Source organism: Colossoma macropomum, unplaced genomic scaffold (genome assembly GCF_904425465.1).
Source record: "Colossoma macropomum unplaced genomic scaffold, Colossoma_macropomum, whole genome shotgun sequence".
Lineage (NCBI taxonomy): Eukaryota > Metazoa > Chordata > Actinopteri > Characiformes > Serrasalmidae > Colossoma > Colossoma macropomum.
Genome location: NW_023494794.1, coordinates 1,039,878 through 1,062,608, shown reverse-complemented (window position 1 = coordinate 1,062,608; position 22,731 = coordinate 1,039,878). Strand labels below are relative to the sequence as shown.

The 22,731-nt window shown below is 39.0% G+C and overlaps 1 protein-coding gene across 3 annotated transcripts in view; it reads right to left on the bottom strand.

The window, feature by feature from the left end:
- rabep1 (rabaptin, RAB GTPase binding effector protein 1) overlaps positions 1-22,731 on the bottom strand; it is a 34,804-nt gene that overhangs the window by 7,094 nt on the left and 4,979 nt on the right. For 2 of the 3 annotated variants that reach the window (XM_036579839.1, XM_036579841.1), the window contains exons 2-16: positions 21,514-21,612; positions 20,992-21,195; positions 18,793-18,953; positions 16,506-16,625; positions 15,643-15,778; positions 14,267-14,445; positions 11,949-12,059; positions 10,234-10,698; positions 7,519-7,623; positions 6,687-6,803; positions 5,990-6,088; positions 3,589-3,729; positions 2,726-2,915; positions 1,812-1,823; positions 221-276 (exon numbers count right to left, since the gene is read on the bottom strand). In XM_036579839.1, coding sequence (XP_036435732.1) covers positions 221-276; positions 1,812-1,823; positions 2,726-2,915; positions 3,589-3,729; positions 5,990-6,088; positions 6,687-6,803; positions 7,519-7,623; positions 10,234-10,698; positions 11,949-12,059; positions 14,267-14,445; positions 15,643-15,778; positions 16,506-16,625; positions 18,793-18,953; positions 20,992-21,195; positions 21,514-21,612 — 2,195 coding nt within the window. The remainder of the gene's footprint in view (positions 1-220; positions 277-1,811; positions 1,824-2,725; positions 2,916-3,588; positions 3,730-5,989; positions 6,089-6,686; positions 6,804-7,518; positions 7,624-10,233; positions 10,699-11,948; positions 12,060-14,266; positions 14,446-15,642; positions 15,779-16,505; positions 16,626-18,792; positions 18,954-20,991; positions 21,196-21,513; positions 21,613-22,731) is intronic. The other variant, XM_036579840.1, reaches the window with a different exon arrangement.

The following is a 22,731-nucleotide window of genomic DNA, read 5'->3' as shown; positions in this document are numbered from 1 at the left end:
TACTGAGCCGCGCTATAATGCTTTTCAAAACTAGGCATCAACAGCTGTCCCATCATGCTAATATTAGCTTGATATCTAACCCACCCTAACAGTGTGACCTTTCACACATATACAAAATGGAATTGAGTAAAGCTCGCCAACCTGTCCACAAAAGAATAGCTGGGAGGGCAGAGCATAGATAGGCCAACTGTTCATCTATTTAAGTGAGATGATTCTATACCTGCTCCTTTTCGCTCTTCACTCGTTCCAGCTCTGTCTTCAGGCTAGAAAATGATGCTGGAAAAGGAGACATCAGACATGAAACATAATCAGACAGCAGACAAAGTGTTCAGCATGTTGACATTGAACTGCCTTCAAGTGCCATTAGTACTGAAGACAGAGAAGGTCCAGCTCCTCTCTCTGGCTGTTAACACTAAATAATTCAGTTGCACATTTCACTGTTAGTGCTACCTAGTCTCACAACAAAAAAAATGCCTTCTTTAAATGGTGGCGTGTATGTTAACAGTGGAATTAAACAAGCTGTTCCATTCAATGACTTTACCAGTCCTGGATTTAAAGGAATATTTCAGCAAAAAAAAAAAAATCAAAATTTCCCTTTTCCACAATTGCAGTCAATTAAGCAAGCACAGACAAAAGTACAGACAAAACTCAGGCTTCGAGACGCCTGCTACTTCTGTTTTTAGCAACATTCATTTGTATTGATAACACATAAGCACCTCTATTTTAGATTTCTTAAAAGGGAATTGCTCCACTTCATAATAATTCCTTTATAATTCAATACTTAAGAAGTAAACAATCATTCAGAGTGGTCTGATATGATGTGCTCCATTCTAGAGAAACTTGCCAAGTCAGAACAATAATGGTGATGGGAACCAGATGTCTGAAGCATTTACAGCCTCTAAAAGCTACATCAACAAAATGTATGACCTGAAATGGTTATAAAAACTTTGCCTGATGCCCGAAACATTGTTTTATGACCTTTTTGAGATGAAAAAATATGTTTTAGGCCAAAAGCTTAAGTTCACTATATAAGGTTACAATAGCTGTGGATGGTAAATAAAATGGCTATATCTGTGCTGCAGACATCACCACTCCTGGCTATTTTTCACCACCACTGTAAAGAAATAAGAGCTGGTAAGTTTTTCTACAATGCAGTTTCATGACCTTATTTAGATCAACAACTGGAGCGTTTTTGAAAAACTGGTGGATTTTCTCTTTAACTACTCCAGTGTAAGTGTAAGGTTTAGGCATGCAGTCTGATGACTGATGGGATAGTGGCTTCCATTACTGGTCGAGCTTTAACACTAGCTCTGTATCTCAAACACAAAACTAAAGAAGCAAACTTCGGACCCCAGACATGTTTTGGCTGATCAGCAACATTTGGGCTAAGGGAAAATTAATTAGTTTTTTTTTGTCAAACTATTCCTCTTGTACAAGCACAGGAGATGTCATCAGGCCAGAATCATATCTACTCATCCTCATGAAACGTGAGTTAGATGTTTCCAGTGATGTTACACGATTCAGACAGACAGACAGACAGACTACCACAAAACACAGAACATGCTATGCAAGGTTCTATTAAAACATTAGGACATGGTCTATATACACAATCATACATCTACTACTACATATCTATACTGACAGAGCTGTGATAAAGTACAAGCAGTGCTGCTGCTACCAAATGCAGGGTGCTTACATGGCGTGAATGTTTTGTTACATTGTTTACAGTGAGTGTTAAAATGACATTAGTACTACCGGTGGAGACAGACAGCCTAGACACACATGGACTACAGTCAGCCAGTGAATCATACCTTCCAGGATGTCTGAACACAAGTCACCAATGCAGATAGAGGGAAAGGGGGGGGAAAAAAAAAGTTTTGAATCAGCAGACAAGAGGAAGTAAATCTGCCTTTGGAGTTTAACATCAAAACAAAAAACAAAACAGAACACATTGCTTTTCAAATAAGCCTGGCTTGACCGCAACCTCAATAAAAGACACTGGACTCCAGCTAAAACCAGAAGATTTTTCTCTTTAGGACTAAGGAATTCTCCGTCTCAGTGCCAATTCAAACAACGTCTCTTGGTCTGACTGCTGGCTGGATTCTGAAGCTCCTCTTCATTCCTCATTAGCTAGATAAGAACTTTTTGGTCACTATGTCTAGTCTTTCAACCAATTTCCTGACCCATAGCCAGCCCCAGCACAATGGCATCAGCTAACCTGATGGGTATTTCACAAAGATGTATTGGTCTATTAGCCAGAAAACTTAAAGGGCCCATAGCCTACATTTTCTGTATGTACTATGACAATTTTCCAGCCTCTCTTTATTCCTTAGAACTAAACAGGTTGTTTTTGTTATTCTGCCCTGAAGACCGATATATTTAAATCGTTCTGACTGTGGATGGGCAGGGCTAAACTGTTGTAGGCTGAATAGGTGAAAACAAATAAATACATTGGTTCTTGTAACCATTTCAAAAAGAGCTGTTTTGCAGCTTAGTTTACTCTAATTTAAAACATGAAAATTTAGTTTTCCATGATATGGGCCATTCAAGCTTCACTCTTTACTTAAACTACGCAGCTTTGCTAAGAAACGTTGCTCTGTGATACACTCTCCATGGCTACAGAGCCTTGACTACTTAGCTTTGGAGCATCAGAAGTTGTAACAGAACAAAAAGGTGGACTGGATAAATTCCTCTGGTCTAGTATGTTGAGGCAATGACAACTCACCTATTTCCTCTTTGCATCCCTCAATTTCCAGCTGTAGTGTGTCCTCCATGTTTTCTTTGAGACACTGCTCTGCCTGGATCTGCTCCTTTAGGAACAAGATTTCTGCCTTCAGTTTCTCCTCAAGGTGCTCTGCTGCCGTACGTGCCGAAACTATGTCTTCCCGGAACTGCAGCACCAACGACTGTAGTTCCTAAAGAGAGCAGATTCTTAGAAGTGGAGTTTTTTGATGTAAGGATTTTTCTTTACTGCAGGAAGAGTAATAATTTAAAATATCTGTTTCAGTCCGGCCAAAAATCAAACTTACACAATTTTCCCCTCCCCAAACACAATCAGCCAAGACATGTTTGGTGTCCAAGGTTTGTATTTTTTTTTTTTGTACTAGAGCAACAAAACTAATATAACATAACGAGGCCAACAGTAAGTCATACAGTGTCAGAAGCTACACAAGCAAGTGTATTTGAGTTTACTTATTCTGACATAAAACTAGCATTTAGTAACTGTCTGAGGCAAATGTGTGATGATTTGTCAGATGCTAACTGGAAGGCTATAAACCTCCCTCACTTGTTAGCTACTTTACTCTAAGAGAGCCAGTGCAAAAATCGAAAAGCAAACTTAAGGCACCAAACATGTCTTGGCTTATCAAATACATCTGGAGTAAGGAAAAAAAATTGTGCATCACTTCATTTTTTGTAAAAGCGATGGTTTGACCTGAGGCAATGCAGCTCATATGACATATTGTTTATTCAGTACAATAAAAGAAAAATTATCCAATATAATAAAATGTTTATTGAATGCAAATGCTAAATAAGGTAGAAGCAGCTAAAAGCCAGAACTAGTTTCATCTCCATGGTGTTCTGCAGTACCTGGACGGTAGTGGGCATGTGGAAGTCCTCTTGCTGCTGCAGGGCGATGTGCAGTCTGTGTTTGCCCTGTAGACTCTCATTGTCCTTCTGCAGCCTGCTCAGTTCCTCCGCCACCTGCTCCCGGGACTGCAGCAACACAGACTGAACACATACACACCACAAAAGATCAGCTATACAACCGAAAACTTCAAAATATTTCAAATGGAAAATGCCATTTGGCCTTAAAGGGGCATTAGTCTCAGTTGAATTAATTTTAGGCAACTGTGTGTCTTCATTCTGAGGACAAGACCCTGATATGGAAAACTGCATACGTAGATTGTAACTGTGGCTTCCACTGATGTTACTAACTAAGAGTCACACATATGCTAAAAAACACTACAGGAAAAGTGTTGCATTTTCACTTTGCTCCACCCAGACCTGTTTTGGATGCCAGTGTCCTGGTATGTTTGCGCCTCTCCCAGCAACAGAGCCTGTGATGCCAGTTAGTGAGCCCTTTTCATCGTAGAGCATTACCTGGGAGTGTTTTTTTCCCATTAAAGCAAAGCATTATCATATCTGCGGTATTTAAAGTATGGTCTCCAGAGGCCTTTTTGCGAATTACACTACAGTTGACTTCTCTTGTTCAAGAGAGCTGAACAGTTTTGAACATACCAAAAAACAGCAGCAAAGTAGACTTTTCAATAGAGTTGCACAGCTTTTCTGTGCTAAAAAGTAACACCAAACTTCAGTGTCTGATGAAAGGCCTCTTTTGCACTGCAGGGCCAAACGGTTATGAGCACGTAGATTAACCGATCCCCTGGAATTTCTACATGAATGCAGTTTGCAGGTAATGCTTTCTCCACATTAGCCACCTGCGCTCGGGGCGGCAGAACCATTCAGTGGGATGACTTAATGGCCTCTTTTCCACTGTAGAGCCAAACGATTCTCAGGACCATACTATGCCCATTCCACCCTGATGCAGACCCATGAGACCGATTAAGGTTTGTTCTTCCATCTGCTGTGCTGGTGCTAAATCAGAACCAGAACGTACACATACACACGAATCATGTTTGATTCCGAGCGTCACTCCAACACCAGTCACTCAGCGTTGTGCTCTCAGATTCTTTATTCTCTAAATGTCATCGGCATCAGTTACCGAAACCGGTGCTGCTAACTAGGAGAGAGAAGCTGGTTAGCATTAGCATGCTAATAGCTCTGCTCACCACAGAACAGGTTTGACTCTGACTCACAGAAGCTACACTGAAACAGGTTTAGATGACAATGACTCAAATTTGAGGAAATAAAGTCAAGCACAGGAGTCCACACCAACACACAATGGCAGAATACGGCCATGAGAACCATTTAAACAGCTTTAAAAATTTTCTAAACCACTACTGCAGCTAGGGTAATTAGCTTTAACATGAGGTAATGGCTACTTAATGTTAGATAGCTACCAAGCTGTTGTTATAGTTGTTTGGTTATTCATTCAGAAGCCTCTATCATTTATAACATTAATACAGAGCTCCAACAAGACGTGATTAATTTTAACTATGTTAGCTCGCTAACTGCTAGATAATGTTAATAACAGCCTGCATTAGATACTAATTTGGTTATTAAAGCAATAATTAAGGCTATTAATTTGTTGCCTAAAAATCAATACTGTGCCAAAGTGTAAAATTCTGGTATCAATTCAACACTACTTTTTTGCCAGTCATCTGCGCTTATAAAAGCACTCACTGGATTTGGAGTGATGTTTATCTGGAACACGTATTGACAGCAGCGGCTCTTACAAGTCAGTGATCTCCAAGCCACAAAAGTAACTCTGCAATTAGCTGTATATTTACTGCATTCTTTACACACCAGCATCTAATAAATCACTTTTATGGGTCTACACCAGATTATAACCAGATGCAACCCAAGCAGTCCAAGAGAATGAAAATGGCTTTCCATCAAATGTGAAAGCCAACAAGCGTCCGCTGTGCTGACTAACAGGTGGTCAGATGATTTTATATATATAAATGTCATGCATGTAATCAAAATGTGACCAAACTGGGTCAAATGGTTACAGACCAGTTTTCATCTTTTATACCTTTATACACACTTAAAAAAAAAATGCTTCTTCAGTATTTATTTTAATAAATGCAACGTTCGTATTTACAACTTTGAGTTCTATATAGAACCATTTCATGCTTAAATGGTTCTTTGCACGGTGAAATGGTTCTCCAATAATCTGAAGAACAATTTCACAGAACCACAGCCTTTACTAAAGAACCCGTAAAGAACAATCTTTTGAACATGATGTGTACAACAGCAAGAAAAAATTTAAACTGAATCAGAAGCATCATAACATGAGCACAGCTGTGTTTCTTTTTTTAGTCACTGCAATGTTAAATCAGTGTGTGTGTATATGATCTTGACATACCATCTGTTCCTGAGTGTTCCTCTTGGCCTGGCTGAAGGCTTGCTGGAGAGTACTCAGTGTAGACTCTGAGTCCTGGACTTTCTGCATAAGTGCTGTGACCTGCAGAACATGATCAATATAGACATCATTAGTCTAAACTAAACTAGACTAAATCCCTATTTGAACTGGGTTAGTTTTTACCTGGGAGGATACTGTAATATAAGCGATTACTGACAAGATCTATGACTTAAGTCCAGTATGAATTTGCAGCATAATTTTTAGTCTGAACGTAATAAATGTGGAGTGATTTTAATCCAGTATAAACCTGCAGTATATATAGCTTGTAACAGTCTAACAGTAATAACTGTGGAGCGACTTCTGTAATTGGCAAAGACCGCTAATAAAAAGGTAATGTGGTGTCCTGTGGTGTGATGCTGACAAACATGGGAATTTGGAGAAACCATTTATTCTGTATGAATCAGCCAGTCAAGTCCTGCTAACAAATTACATTCATTATAGGAACACCTCTGGCAAAAATAATCCAGTAATCCACTAAACTTCAATGCTTATGACAACATTGTGCATTGTGGGTGTATAAGATCTAATTACTGCTAACAAAGTGGTCAGAGGAGACATTCCCATACTGCAATTATCCAATCTTTTCTTTTTACAGCTAATGTTCAGAATGGGTCAACTGTATCTGCTGAAAATGTTGTACCTTAACAGTGGTTTCCTCATTGCCCTGCTTCACTGAGTCTTCCAACTCCTGCTTCTCATTCATCGTCCTCTCCAGCTGATCGTTGGCCTGCCGAAGCATGGCTTGCAACTTTTTCACCTAATGGAAGCAAAAAACTTGGACTGACTCAACAATATACAACCCCAATTTTCAATGTTGCATGTGTAAACAAACATGATTCATATAATCAGCAATGACAAAACAAGTTGTAATTTGATATAAATTATTACTCTCTCATAGCTGATTAAAAACAATCATGAGAAATTTAGTCTGAAGCACTGAAGATTCTAAAATTTCAGTCAACGCCATATTTGTGTTTGTAAATAGAAGGAGATATTTTACTATAATTTAAATTTTGTAAAGTTAACATTGTGTGTACATTCTTGATTTGCAGATAAAAAACACTGCATTTTTGCTGTTTTGATCAATGTTTGACATCAAAATAAACTCAAAGTGCAGACTCAACCTGTTGATACAGAATATAAATCAGATGCAAATTTAATTCATTATGGAACTATGTATAACTTTGTAATTAAGTAATTGCATTGAAATAATACAGCAAAACAACAATAATAATAATTTCAGGTTTAAGATAACATTAGCTTAGTGTGACCTCAAGGTGCATCTTAAACACACAGCTGGGAACAAGATGGGAGTCTTCATTACTTTCTCCATCTTTCTCTTTGCAACGAAATAATTAAGATACATGTTTTTTTCTCTCTGGGCATCCAAATCTATAAATCAACAAAAGGTCTCAAGTTGCTCGTATGAAATATGGCTGGCTTCTCCAGTAAATGGTGAGCAATAAACTAACCTGATCTCGTGTCTCTGCCTCCTGTCCCTGGATGACTTGAAGCTGTTTCTCATAGTTGGAGCACATGTCGCACCGCCGGCCCAACTTCCTCCCTGCGTTCTTCAGCTGCATGCCAAAATCACAACACATACACATACGCGCACATGCACGCACACAGGCACACACACAGACACACACACACAGACACACACACACACAGACACACACACACAGACACAGACACACAGACACAGACACACAGACACACACAGACACACACAGACACACACAGACACACACACATTAGAGAAAGCCAATCAACTGAATATCCAAATCTGTTCCTTTCAATTACACTTCACAAAAGGCCGAGTGTGGGTCTGAAGTTTCAAGAGACAACATACCCAGTTCAAGTAATTACAGTTTTCATTAATGACAAGTATTGCTTGAACGGTTGACTCGAGTGTTAAACTCTGGTTAGATTCAAGACCCAGCTGTCATGGGTAATGACTACTGTTCTCTCCAAGAGCTCATTTGGCCAAAATTAACTGCATCTTCTTCAGTACTAACTCTTCCAATGAGCTCTTAGGCTTGTTTCACACATAGTACCTCTGAATGGCAGGAGCACCACGGCAACATGACTTCTACACCTCATGGTTATTCACATATACAGCGTTTATGCTACGGAGCCACAGCAAGCAAGTTCTACAAACATCCTTTTACCAAATGGATAGAGAGTCAAATCAGTTACACTGCTCAATAAAATATAATTTGTAAAAGGGCATATAAACACACGTGTTCACAACACTACACATAGTATTTCATTTGCACACAGTCAAGAATTTAAGAAATTGAATTTACATTCTGTTTTCTGTTTCACTCATTGATTTTCATAACGTAGGCTCCACATCTTAGGTTTAAGATAACATTAGCTTGTTAACATAAGCGCCAAAATGAAAAGCAACACACAAAGGTAGTATGTGTGAAACAGGCTTTTGAGGGAACAGTAGTTGTGACTTATGTATTTGTACTTTTTACGAGGACACTGAGGAAAGTCAGTCTAACTGGTGTACACCACATGCATACCTTTTTTTTTTTGTGACCAACTGTGTCTGAACACATTGGATATAGACCTCCGCATTTAACCCATCCGTGAAACACCACATACACACTAGTGAACACACACACACACACACTAGGGGGCAGTGAGCACACTTGCCCGGAGCGGTGGGCAGCCCTATCCACGGCGCCCGGGGAGCAGTTGGGGGTTAGGTGCCTTGCTCAAGGGCACTTCAGTCACATACTGTCAGCCAAGGGGATCGAACTGGCGACCTTCCAGCCACAAGGCTGGTTCCCTAACCTCCAGCCCACAACTGCCCCCTACATACAAAGCTGGCAGTAACATGCAGCTCTTCATGTATATATGTTTATATGATTCCACTGAGGAAAATGTCTGGCTTATATTTGGACTGCAGAAAAAAATAGAAAGCCCCTAGTTTATATTACCACATGGAAGTTTGGAACTTCTGTTCAAATATTACAAATCCATTCTTTCCATAACAAACAAACAAACAAACAAACAAACAAACAAACTGCAATACAAACACTAAATTATTATATGTTAGTCCTGTACAGCATCACCAACCAGATGCTAAAAAGAGCTGCAAATGATTCTTAAATGACTGAGAAAGCTAAAACATCATGAAGTCACAAAAAAAGACTCCCAGAAGAAGTGATCAAATCTTTTCTAGAGTAACTTCTTGTTACACAATGATTGAAATATTGAACGTAACATAAAAAATGATCACTTATTATTGCACAGAAAATTAATATATAGGATAATACATAAATATATAGAAAATATATTGACAAGTGTTTCCAATTTTTTTGAACAGCAATACTGTTTTAGTAAGTGAAATTCATGCTTGACTAGATGGTTCAGGTGATTAACTTGGCCACTGCAGAACATTCCACTTGTTTGAATCCAGAAAGTTTTGGGTTAGTTTCATAGTATGCTTTGGGTTACTTCCATCTGCACTGCAAAGTCTGGCTGGATCTGAGGAGACAATAGAGCCCTATACACTTCAGACGTCATCCTGCCTCTTTTGTCAGCAGTCATATCAATAAATTCAAGGGAATTAGCTCCTCTGGCAACCACACATGCCAACGCCATAACACTACCTCCACCATGCTTGACAGATGAGGTAATATGCTTTGGATCATGAGCAGATCCTTCCCTTCTCCATATTCTCCTCTTCCCATCATTCTGATACAAGTTGATCTTTGTCTTAACTGTCCATATGTTATTATCACAGAACCGCACATGCTTTTTTAGCGAACTCTTATCTGGTCTTCCTGAGGCTCACCAATAGTTCACATCTCGTGGTTTAAACCCTCTGTATTTACTCTGGTGAAATCATCACTCGATTGTTGACTTTGACACAGATACACAGACCTCCTGGAGGATGTTCTTAATCTGGCCAACTGTTGTGAAGGGGTTTTTCTTCACCAGGGACACACACCACCACGTGGTCACGCACGACAGTTGTTCTTTTAATTTGAACTATAATATGCTGTGTTAAACAACTAAAAAACTTTGTCATAGTCCAAGTATTTATGGAACTGTACAAATTTGAATTTTGTAATCATGTTCATCACATACATTATTTGTATAACAGATTATTCTATCAGCCAGCAACATTGTACCAACCCAGACTTTATAGTGAACAAGCCCCTTACCTCTTGTTGAAGCAGATTCCACTCCGTCTCGCTGACCAGGCGGTAGCCAGCCGGAGGCAGGTACGCTGTATCTGGACAATGAGAGATGCTGGAGAGCAGTGAGGCAGTCTCCTCCTGCTCTGGAGTCATGGCCTTGATAGCCTTCTCCTGGTCCTTGGTGAGCAGGAAATGGCCCGGAGTTGGCTGCAGTGAAGTGATGGACGAGACGTCGGGGCTCTCGAAGCCTCCGCAGTCAGCACCGACCAGCGGCCCAAAGTCCGACTCATCCAAGTTGCTGGCCGATTTGGCTTTATGGTTGTGACCGCCCAGGCCCTGGGGCTGCAAGACACTGCCAGAGGAGCCCAGGCTGTCCGTAGACTGGACCCGCCGCAGACCGTCTTTGTAGGGGTCGGACGAGTCCGGGCGGCCTGGGGTGTCCTCATCCAGTGAGTGTAAAGAGCTGTGGATGCTGTGATTGAGGTGAGACTGCCAATGAAAAAGACATAAAGAGGACATATGCTTTTAAAAGAATGATATAATATCGATATCAAAACAGCTGCATTAGTCTTGTTTAAAGGAATTGTTCAATGAAAAATTAAATAGACTAAAACCTAATGAGCTGAAGTCAAAAAATGTCTTTACTGATCAACTATGTTTGGGGTAAAAGTGAAATAGCAAATTTAGGCAAAAAAAAACATTAAGGCATGCAATTTAGAATTAAGCATGTATTTACATATAAGCTTCCATAATTTATCAGCTATATTAGCCTTGTAGCTCCAGCGCAAAACTACAGAATAAAACTTCAGACACCAAAAATGGCATGAAGCTGACAAACTTCATTTGCAGGACAGGATAATTTTAATTTTCTGTAAATTATTCATTTAACCTGAGAAGGGGCCACAAACTAACATGGGTAAAAAGTAACATGGATATTTTACGTTGTTAAAAAGGTTCACGGAGAATGTGCTTTTCATGATGTTCTCATATTCAAATAGTAAAGCCATCTTTCTTTTTTTTTTTAAAGTAACAGGACAAATATTTTTTCAAGATTTCACTTTTCAAGCATTTTGAAGTTACTAAGTTGTTTGTGTAAGTCACGACTTACATCTATATTATTTTAATCTCCCTCTCAGTGGCTGTAAAATAGCTCAATTTTTTAACATGTAAACAATTCACAGTTTAACCTAGCCAGGCTGTTTTTAGTCCATATCCACCCATATAAACTCAAAACAGTTTTTTTTGGAAGTTGTTAAGCACAGATTCATAAAAAATGCACTATACTTGTCATGTAAATAAAATGTATTGTTCTATTTTTATCACGCTCATGTTTTCTGTTCTACATTGTGGTCAAAAATGAATTCGACACATTTGACACTGCCTCTTCTCACTGATCATGTTTACTATTTATACATATTTAGGTTGGAAAGCATGTCTGGTTCAGAAAGTTTTTGGTTCCTGTTATAAGCAGCCCTTCATCTGTTACAATTAACACTCTCTATGGCGTGTGCTGTAATGTTTGCATTCACTCTGCTTTTGAAATAAATTGTTCATAAACAGTAGGTGCTGAAAACAAAAGTTTAAATTTATTTGTAGCAGAGATGTGTAGGTTGCTTGCATATAAAAAAAAATTCCTCAAATATATTTAAAATTAATTTAACAAAAAACAAAACATGCCAGGTTGTGTCCTGCTTTCTCCTACTTGGCAACGTTTGAGTGGTGTGTTACTTTTTTGGTACCTCCTCTATGGAAAGTCCGAGAAGGGAGTCCTCTGCTGCCTCTGCATGTTCTGTGCTGTCGTCCTCACCGGCCTCTTTAGCCTGATTTATCCGCTGCTTCTCGTCCTCCTCCTATAATGACATTTAGGACACACACAAACACACATATGTATATTTTACATACATAAATACGCAAAAAATTAAAGCACAATTTTAATACATTCAAATAATTCACAGAAATGAGAAAATGTGGTTTGTCTGTTTTTTTTAAGGGTTCCATGTTATTCCTATGGGTGTAAGGTTCTAAGGTTCACTCTGAAGTTTTGGATTATTTACATTTTCAGTTGCTATCCATACCCAGCTCAGCAACTGTTCCATCTTTTGCATGGACACATGGTAGGCATGTTCTTTGGTGTGCATTTCAATCTATGTGCTTTTTTTGAGGGTGCTTCTTAATTTTGGCCCACTCTTGTTCAATTGTTAAGTTAGGAGGACAGCACACATATGATGGAAGTATGCCACAATCAATAATTAATGCTAAAACTGGTTTCAATTTCAAATTTGCGTGTTCCTCAGTTAGGGGATTTCCACTCAAAATTAACAAGTAAAACTGGTTGAAAGGGAAAGTATTTAATGGCTTAAGAGAACACCAGGCTAATTAGCACAATCCAAGCATTGCCAACTAGTCTACCAGTAGCTTATATATGTAGTCAACCATATTACCTTTTCTGAGTAAAATATCCCTCACGCCACACTTTTCTTGTATTTTATCTTTATTTCTGTGATTTCCACATACGACATCTATGTACTTTTAGGTACCAAAAACAGCCAAAATTCACTTGTACATGAAATTTTCCAACCTCTTTAGCCCCTAGAATTTAACAGGCTGTTTTGTTACTGTATACTGTACAGTGCTGCAAAAAGCATTTCCTGATTTCTTCTATTTTTACATATCTGTAACACTTTAGAACCGTTCCAGTAATCCGAAGTGCGTGTCACTAAAGTATGTCTCAACAAGCAGCACACGATGCCACAATCAAAAGAAACTCCAGAAGAGTTGAGAAAGAACAATATATCAGTCTGTAAAGAGTTACAAAGCCATTTCTAAGGCTGTGGGACTACAATGAACCACAGTGAGAATCATTATCTCCAAATGGAGAAGAGTAGTGAACTTTTCCAGAAGCGGCCAGGCAAAATTCCTCCAAGAGCACCACAATGAGTCATTCAGGAAGTCACAAAGAAACCCAGATGAACACCTAAGGAGCTAAAGCCTCACTCACCTCAGATAACATCACTCCACCCTTAGAAAGAGACAGGGCAAAAACAGTCTCCATGGGAGAGCTGCAAGGTGAAAACCACTGCTGACCAAAAGGAACATAAAGGCTCGTCTCACATTTGCCAAAAAACACCTTAATGACCCCCAAAGCCTTCTGGAATAACATTCCATGGACTGATGAACTGAACTGTTTGGAAGACAGGGGACCCTGTAATATCTGACAAAAAGCTAACATAGTACTCTTCATTCAAAACTTCATACAGTCAACATAGCGGTGGTAGTGCAATGATGTGGGGAAGCTTTGCAGCTTCAGGGCCTGGGTGAGTTGCCATAACTGATGGAACCATTAATTCTGCTCTCCAGCAGAAAGCCCTGCAGGAAAACATCCAGTCATCAGTCTGTAATCTGAAGCTCAAGTGGGTTATGCAGCAAGACAACAATCTGAAGCACAAGAGCAAGTCCACCTCTGAATGGCTCAGAAGAAACAACACTAAGATTTTGTAATGACCAGACCTGGACCCCGATGAGATGCTGTGGCAGGACATTAAATGGGCAGTTTAGTCGTAGGTGTTGCCGCTAAAGGTGGCAAATCTACTTATTGAATTAAATGGGGCCAATTACTTTTTCACAAGGGTGATACAGATATTGCAAAACTTTTTTCTTTCAATAAAAAAAACGTTTTCTGTTTTCTCATGTTCTCCTTGTTTTATATCACATTCTATGTAAAGGTCATTTATTGTGACAAATTGCAAGAATAGAGGGAATTAGAAGGGGGCAAACACTTTTTCATATCACTGTATGGAAAAGCCTGATATGTAAATCACCTCTGTTCTGACTGGCTCACTGAACTGTGCCTCATTCAAAAAGTAGACTGGACGGAAAAACAACTTAGTGTTAAAGATAAATCTGCCGTGAATGGGTGGAGCTAAACTGCTATAGGCTGAATGAGTGGTAATATGTAAATGTGCTGGACAGGAGCTGCAGTTCAACTCTAAAAGAAATAAGTCCTTCCACTAAAACCCTCACGATGTCTTCTCTTTTAGAGCTAATCTGGAATCAGTACCTGGTCTCTTTTCTTCATCTCCTCGACCTGCCGCAGCTGTTCTGAGGACAGCACGCTCTCGATGCGCTGCATGTCCCGCATGAGCAGCCGCTGTGACTCCAGGAACTGGTCGTTGGCGCGCTGCCAGGTGTGCTTCAGCTGGTTGTGCTGCTGCCTCTCCAGCTCCAGCATGTGACAAACTGTACAGAGACACATCAACTAGGTCAGACTCCAACCCCGGGGATGATCTACATTTGATCAGCAGATGATAAAGACGCACTGTGGCTGTCTGGCATTCCGTATTCAGCTGCTTACTGTAAATTGATTACATGCATGCGCAGACATTTTATATGTTAGATCTTTCTATGCAGTTATTCGGGAACATGTTGTCCGAAATTAGGAGATTAGGTTGACTTTACAGTGAAGTCTTTTACGCTGTAATGTCTGCATTTCAATAATGGGGCAAGTGCATAGCACTGTACACAAACACAGTGGTCAGCGATATGATCTCAACTTAATATCACAGAATATCACAATGATATCACAATACACCAAATAAATAATACAAAAACTACGCATAATAACATTCATAATTATTTAACAACTACCAGTATTTTAATCATTACCGTTAATAATAATAAGTCATTTTATTAGCAATATTTTAAAGCATTAAATTTAAGTTTAAATAATAATAAATTAAATTCAAAATAATAAAATCAATATTTATATATCAACAATAATTTTCAGAAGCATATAGGTTATAATACCTATTATTATTAGCATGGCTACTATTATTTATACACTAAAGTAATAAGAACAACAACAACAACAACAACAATTCAAGTTTATGCTGAACATGTAATAGTTGTTCAGGTTTATGTTTACTTTGACTCAAGGGTGCTGCTGTTTGACATTTCTGGGCTCATTACAGTATTAACAATCTTTATGTAGAGGAATATATCTAATTGCTGACCAATACAGCAATTATTTTCTATTAGTTTGACTAATAGAAATGCCTTTTATTGCCAAAACATCCAGCACATTAAGAGCTTCCGAGCGTAAGGCTGATGTAGTGCGCCGATCCAGAACGCTAGTTCATGTTAAGGTTCAATTTCCTCACTTGAAACTTGTTAAGACAACTTAGAATAGTACAGGATATGAATATAATTGCAGTTCTTGTTATTTTGACATAAAAAACAAATAATCATTTAGCCTTATCAACAATGTTATAAAATCTATATTATAGGGCAAGGACAGACTGGTATTCACTTTTATAATAAAAAAATAAATAAATAAATAAAAAAAAACTGGCATACTGTCTCTCTTTAAAGCTGTGGAATAAACTGAGGGAGGCAAACCTCAAAGAAAAGGCCATTGCAACAACACTAACTGTGCACCTTCATGGAGCTCTTTCCGAAGTTTCTCCGCATCCTCTTGGAGGACAGATTTCTGGGTATTGAGGACAGCCACGTACATCTCCAAGTCAGTCCGGCACGACTTCTCCGCCTCCAGAACGTGGTTAAGCTCCTTCACCTGTGAGGGAAGACAGATGAAATTGTATTATATAGTCAAAATCACCAAAATTATTATAATACTGACAGTTCAAGTTATAAAATCTGTTTGGCTAAGCCACGTTTGTAACTGCTGTGAATTACTCAACATAAACGTGTGTCCAAATCAACTGAATTCTGCACTAATGTACCAAGTTACTACAACAACTGTGTTATTGATGGACCAATTTTCAATATTATTTTGCTTAGCAACCATAGTCTACTGCTGACAAACTACACAGTGAACCAGAACTGTTTATTAAATAATTTTTTAAACATTAGTGTATTTCATCATATTGTATTTTGTTGCTGCTTTAGTATGAAGCAATAAGTTAGTTAGGCAAAAAGTGAGTGATTTTACCCCAGTTTTGCTTTGGGTTTTGCTCTGCTTTGCATCATGTGTAACATCCTTTATCGGTAGGAACATTTGTAATGCGCAGCTTTGAGCAGCTTATTGCTTTACTACTTCTCACACAAATGTATTCCTACAACTCCATTCTGTGGAACTGAACCACTGGTATGTTTTGGCAATTGACACATTTAAACTTAATACTTTTGAACAAGAACTCTGAGGAAACTAAAAAGAAGGTCAAAACAAACATGAGCTGCAAGATGTTTCAAAACCAAATGAGCTGGTGAATACATCTAATAATAAAGCCATGAAAAGAATGTCTGACTCTCAGTTCCTCTATGCGACCACTCATGCTGACCTTGGCGGCCTCCAGTTCCTTCACCCGGTCTTCAGAGCTCGTCAGCTTGGCCTTCAGTGCTGCGATTTCATGCTCCATTGGCATCACCACAGAACGAAGCTTCTCTGCGTCTTCCTGAGCCTGAGGGGAAACACATTCAAAACGTGGTTTCCACTAAATCGCTCTTCGTTGTCTGTAGACAGTGTTATTCTGAGAAAACCTGTCTACCGTTAAACCAGTTTCTTTAAAAGTGCTTTTAGTGGAAACACATTACACTGGTCAAGCTCAATGCTGCAACAAATCCGGAATAAAGTACTGAAAAAGGGGGGAAAAACTTTAATCAAAAGATTCAAGAGATTTTCACCACCACCACAGTTACATTAACAAAGCATGACTTGCAATACAAAGTAGGTTTGTACTGATTGATGACGGTATCATGAATAGCATAACGATAATAAGCCACAAAGACAAAAAGGTCACCAGAAGCAGCTGTAGCAGTGACTAAACGGCCTACCAGCTGCTGGAACTTTCTGACTGGTCCTTTAATCTTTGTCTAAGTGTGGTTTACCGAACAATGATTAAGTGTAGTTATTTGCATTTAACCTTTAAAAGGCAATTACATCAGTTTTCCCAATGCTTACAACCCAGGCCTCATTTTATACTGACTTATATTTATTTAATTTCAAGTAAAAACAGCCTTTAAGTACAATTAATTAATTTTCAGGAGATATTTCCACCCTTGCTTCAGAAAGAATCCACAGATATTTTGTGCATCCTTCCACTGTGCGAAGACAACTCAGTGCTATGGGCCTAAAAGCCTGTGTAGCGGTCAAGAAGCTGTTACTGATAAGGAAACAGACAAAAAAGGAAGAAAAACTGCAAATCAAACAAAGAAGCTGCTGGTGTTCCAAAACAATGAACTGGCAACTTGAGTCCAAACATCAACATTACTGAAAGTGTTTCTGATTGTTGATCATGAGAAGCAGAAAATGCAACCAACTTTTAAGTCTGAACTTTGGAGGTGTGGAACCACAGACAACCACAAACACAAAATCTTTTTCATTGAACCGTGAATCATAAAAATTATGACTTTATAAATCATAAAAATGAACAAAGAACTGAATGAACATGAAGCTGAATGCTGTGGACAGCCACAGCTTGTTGGCTTTAACGGTCCTGTGTAAAAAGTTATTCTGTGGATGCAGTGTTTAGCTACACTGCAAGGTTTTGTTCTATTGTATACTTCACTTCGTTTTTATAGTCCAGTGCCTTAAAATAGGGTCAGCTAGTCACTCTTTAGTGGTCTGCGGGCCCAGGTGGGGGGGGCAGCAGTTCGTAGACCAGTAACAGCACGACAAGTCATAACATTTGTGAAAAACAAAAAAGTTAAAAAAGTGGACAAGTGATTCCATTAATAATAAAATGAAAAAAAAAAAATCAAATCTGAAACAATGTAGGTAGGCTAATCTAAGGCTAATTAGAAGTCGTCAGTTTGAGACAACACAGTCACCGACGTGCAAGTTAACGTTAGGCAGACAGAGATAGACAACTACCCAGTGCAGTGTGGAACTATCAAATGTTTGGCTGTCTACTCCACTCATACTCAGGTCCACACTTAAGTCCTCCAAAAAGCAACATGTCTTGGTCCACTTCTGCATAAAACCTGGTTCAGTTCTCTGCTGTTGGGAACGCTTTTCTTTTTTCCCCACACCAAACAACAGAACTCAACATCAGAGTATGCTTTCCTCTTCTTACCGCAGCACGTATGTCTGCATGATCTGCCTGTATTGGCATCTGATGGATGTCGTTCCTAATTATAGTAAAGATGAGTAATAAGTTATAAACAGGTGGGCCTTGAGGTGAAAATAGGTGGTTGCACAAGTCTGTGCAACCATAATGAAGACCTGGGCATGGTTTGAGCAGGTTGAGGGAAGTTCTCGGGAACGTATTTAAGAAAAAGATTTGGGTGACTATTGACTTCTACTGTTTGTTAGCAACGTTAGCTTTGTAGCTTCAGCACTAAACTAAAGAAGCAAAATTTGGACACCAATCATATCTTGGCTTATTCAGATCATTACAGTCCAAACGTAAGCAAGCTGAAGTTCAACTATGCAGCCTTAACTATTCAGGATTAAAGTGTCTTTCTGTCTTAATTTAAAATGTGTCTGGGAAACAACCTCTGGCCTCTATACACAACGAAGAGTAATCAGGTGTGTTAAATAAGGTAGAATCCTAAACGCTGCAGGGCTATCTAGGGCTAGAGTTTAACTCCTCTGTTAGTCAGTGACAAGATGAAGGATGGACAGACCTTCTTCATCTCATTCTCCAGATTCTCTTCCACCTGGCCCTCCAAGAGGCGGCGACGGAGTTCAGCAATCTCTCTCTCGGCATTCTCGCGGTACTGTGCCCACTGAGTGCGCTCCTGATCCAGCCGCTGGTGGAATCGCACCTCATACTCCCGCACTGTGTCTACACAAAAAAAAAAATTATAAATAAGTAAATTCACAAAGTGCTCAAAAACAATGTCCCCTGATAATGTGAGGTCAATACAGGGCTAAAAGCTGCAATCAGAAACATCTGTGAAGTGTCGGGTCGATCTTTGTTTGCAACTTTGGAGTAACTGTGGTGAGGCTGCATCAATTTATGACCAAATTTATGACCAAACAAAAATGTGTTGTAGCAACTGTTGCTAGTTTGAACAAGCTTGACACAATGTTGGCAAAAATCTCAATTAATCATAAGAGAAATTTTAATTTTCTCAAAACTCAATTTTTGTCAAAATATTTTGTTAAATAAGTGCTACTAATTTGAAATTATTTTTATTTATTTATTTATTGTGTGAGAAAGGTCAAAGTTATGCCGTAACATCAGTATATGGTATAAGTACAACAAGGAAAAAGAAATGTTATTAAATTACTTTGCAAAGTGTAAAGTAATTGCACCTGCAGCCATGGCACAGGAGCTAATCACATAGGCTACAAAATCAGCTTAGCTATTTAGCAATGAAGGTGAAGCAGGTAAAAATTTTGCTTAGTGAAGCATGGGGATGTTTATCCCTAAAAACCTTGATTACACACAAAAATAAATCAATCTATCAACAGTGTCACAATCATGAAATTTTACCTGATTATTAAATGCCATATAATAATTGCAATGTAGCGGTCAAAAGACCTAAACTGGTCAAACAGGCTAATTAGCTTCTCGTTCTTCCTAGCTGTCAATATGTAGCGTGCTTTCCAATGAGTGATACAGACCTATCAAACTTCTTTAGATCTGTCAACAAATGAACAAATGCTCTTTTAAGCGGCCCTTGGTTCAGGTTGAGGCTGGTGGGAAAACATTTTTACAAATGATCCATATCAAATGAGGTAATTCAGCGCAAACTTCCTCTTCCCCTAACTGCACGTGAGTGCCCTACAGTCCACATAATCTGCCAGTTTTAACGTCTGACTCTTGCCAGTGGCTCATATTGTTCTTGCAGCATGAGCTGTTGCTAATAATGGCAGAAGAGCAATAAAACAATGGCAAAGTAACTGACTTTGCCAAATGGATCACAGAACCTATTTTTTTTTTTTTTAAATATGAACGTATAATTCCATGTTTCAGACATTAACCAGTGGTTTTTGAGTAGTGTGTCTGACTCCATGAAATGCTGGCTATCATACGTACTTAGGTCCTGCCTCTTAAACTGTAAAACATTGGCCATCCTCTCCACGCCCCCCCCACCATCTAATCATGTTGAAAAATGTGGAACTGCATCCTTTTATAGTGACAACAGAGTAGTGTTGCTTTCCTTACAGTAGAAAATGCCACCAGGGCTGTCGCAAGGACGTGGAAGTGTGAGATTGGTCTTTTATATTTAACATTTATCTAACATTTCATATATTTCCATTAAGGAAAGTTTTATTGCGATAACTTATCGTTGTATTGCTCAGTTCTAATTATTACATTGCTTTGATTTTAATAAATAATTCAATTCAATTTAATGTTAAGTGTATTTTAACACAAAGTAGGAGTCGGATAATACGTTTATATATCAAGAATATATGTGAGGGTGGCACAACCGTCTAAGTGTTGGCCCTATCATCAGGAGATCGCAAGTTTGATCCCTGGTGATGCTACAGCCATCTATGGCCAGAGTCCAAGAGAGCACAATTGGCCTCGCTTTCTGGGTGGGCAGGATGACCCCCCTTATACAAGCAGCTGGAGTTGCGCTCTGTAAATCTTTTACAATCTCATAACAGTTGCTATACAAGAACACATTTGTGTGTGAAAGACGAACAGGTCAACTGATCGATACCATGCATGATCAAATGGTCTTTGCTTGAACTGTCTGCAAGTACTTGTGAACTACTAAAATCGGTAATTCAGACAACTGCATAACCTACTGCTTTGAAAATAAACCAGAATCCCCACATTTACTGATGAGAGCCAACAAACAGATCAGGCCAAAGTAAAACAAGAAGAAATCCCACAGAAGCATTACCTGATTTCGATGCAGACTTACCCTTCATGATGGCCTGTAAGGAGGCCACCTCCTCCTGCCACTGCTGCTTGACCTGGTCAATGGCCTCCTGCTTGGTGTTCTCAGAGACGGTGGCCACAGCTTTGATGTTCTCCATCTCTGCTTTGGCCTCAGCCAACTGGGCCTGCATCCGGCTCAGCTCTGCCTGGGCGCTCTCCAGAGACGCAGCCTGCCGCTTCAGCTCCTCTGAGAGTAAAGGAGATCCAAAAGCAAGTATTAGGGAGGGGCAGTGCTGAAAGTAAGCCAGTTAGACCTCAGAACCTCAAAGTTCGTCTGCGTTTTACAATTTTATACATTTTACATCTAACTGTAAGTTTAACTGAAATGCATCATTAAGAAGTCTATCAAGGATTTTTTTGAAGCCTATGCATTTACTCATTGCTTACAGCAACTATAAAACTGATGCTGCAAAACTAAACAATGTACTGAACATGGTGTGAATTTCTACAAAGTAGCCAGTAATGACAGTCACAACACTGACAAAATTCAGAGATACACAGTCACCTTCTTTAGACAGGTAGAGCTCCTTGAACTTGGCCCGCTTCTGATTGAACTCCATCTCCAGCTGCTGTTTGAGCTTCAGGAACTCAGCCCGCTCCGATTCTGAGAAAGTAATTTTTCTTTGAGGAATACTTTCCCTTACAATACATGCACCTCTTCTCCATGAATGTTTAAAAAAAAAAATGTTTTGGGCAAAAACTCTCAAAACTACTATAAAGCAATGCCTCAGGCATCCAGCAATGTATTTGCAACAGTTATTTGTAATACATGTAGTTTTTGGAGGCATTAAATACTTCAGACTTCTGTTCACCATCATTAAGAAAACATTTGACTTGCTTAGTCTAGAATTCTCCATTTCACATCAAAACATGTTTAATACATTTGGTTACATCATAACTGCTTTATGTAGATATTCAAAGGAAAGAAACCAAGAAACCAAAACAAAGTTTGCCCACCATCACAATATATTACCCTGGTATATGGTTTTGGGTTTTTTTTGGTTATAAAAAAATGATTCCATGTTTCTGTAGTTATAAAACAGTAAGCTGAATATTTAAAATAACATTTTTAAAAGCATAAAATAACAAGGAAACAAAAGCAGAAATGTTCCATTTTACCAGTTGATTGCACTGTTTTTTTTAAAACCTTGCACTTGTCAGTGGGCCCATCAGGGTGCCTGCAGCATGCTAGGAAAGGGGGCTTCATCTGACGGCAATCAAAGAACAGATGACAGAGCAGAGCAAAAACTAACACATCTGCTCCCACAGTAACATTATTGAGACTTGAATGTTTATAATGTTAATATATCACTCAATAAATGTTAAACCACAGTCCAACAACAACTGTTAAGCAGTATTAACTGTAACAGTAGATTGGGGTGGTTCTGCTGCTAGTACTAGCAGGCTAACCACTCCACACACCTCAGAATGGATTTAACTCTAGCACCAGTCACTCAACTCCACTCCTTAAAAATTTTAGATCCTCCAAACTTGCGCCAGTGGTGCATGAGTGACACAAAGTCAGACCAGTCCTGCACAGGTGGAGCTGCTAGCCTACTAGCTAAGCTAGCTTTAGTACAACCAACAGAAACACTCCACTGTCCTTGACAGCAGTGTTGAAAATCTACCAGTTATTGTTAGATCGATGGTTTAGCCTTTCGCATTTGTTTACATAAAATAAAAAACAACACTACACAAGCACAGATTTGCCAGACCACCAGGC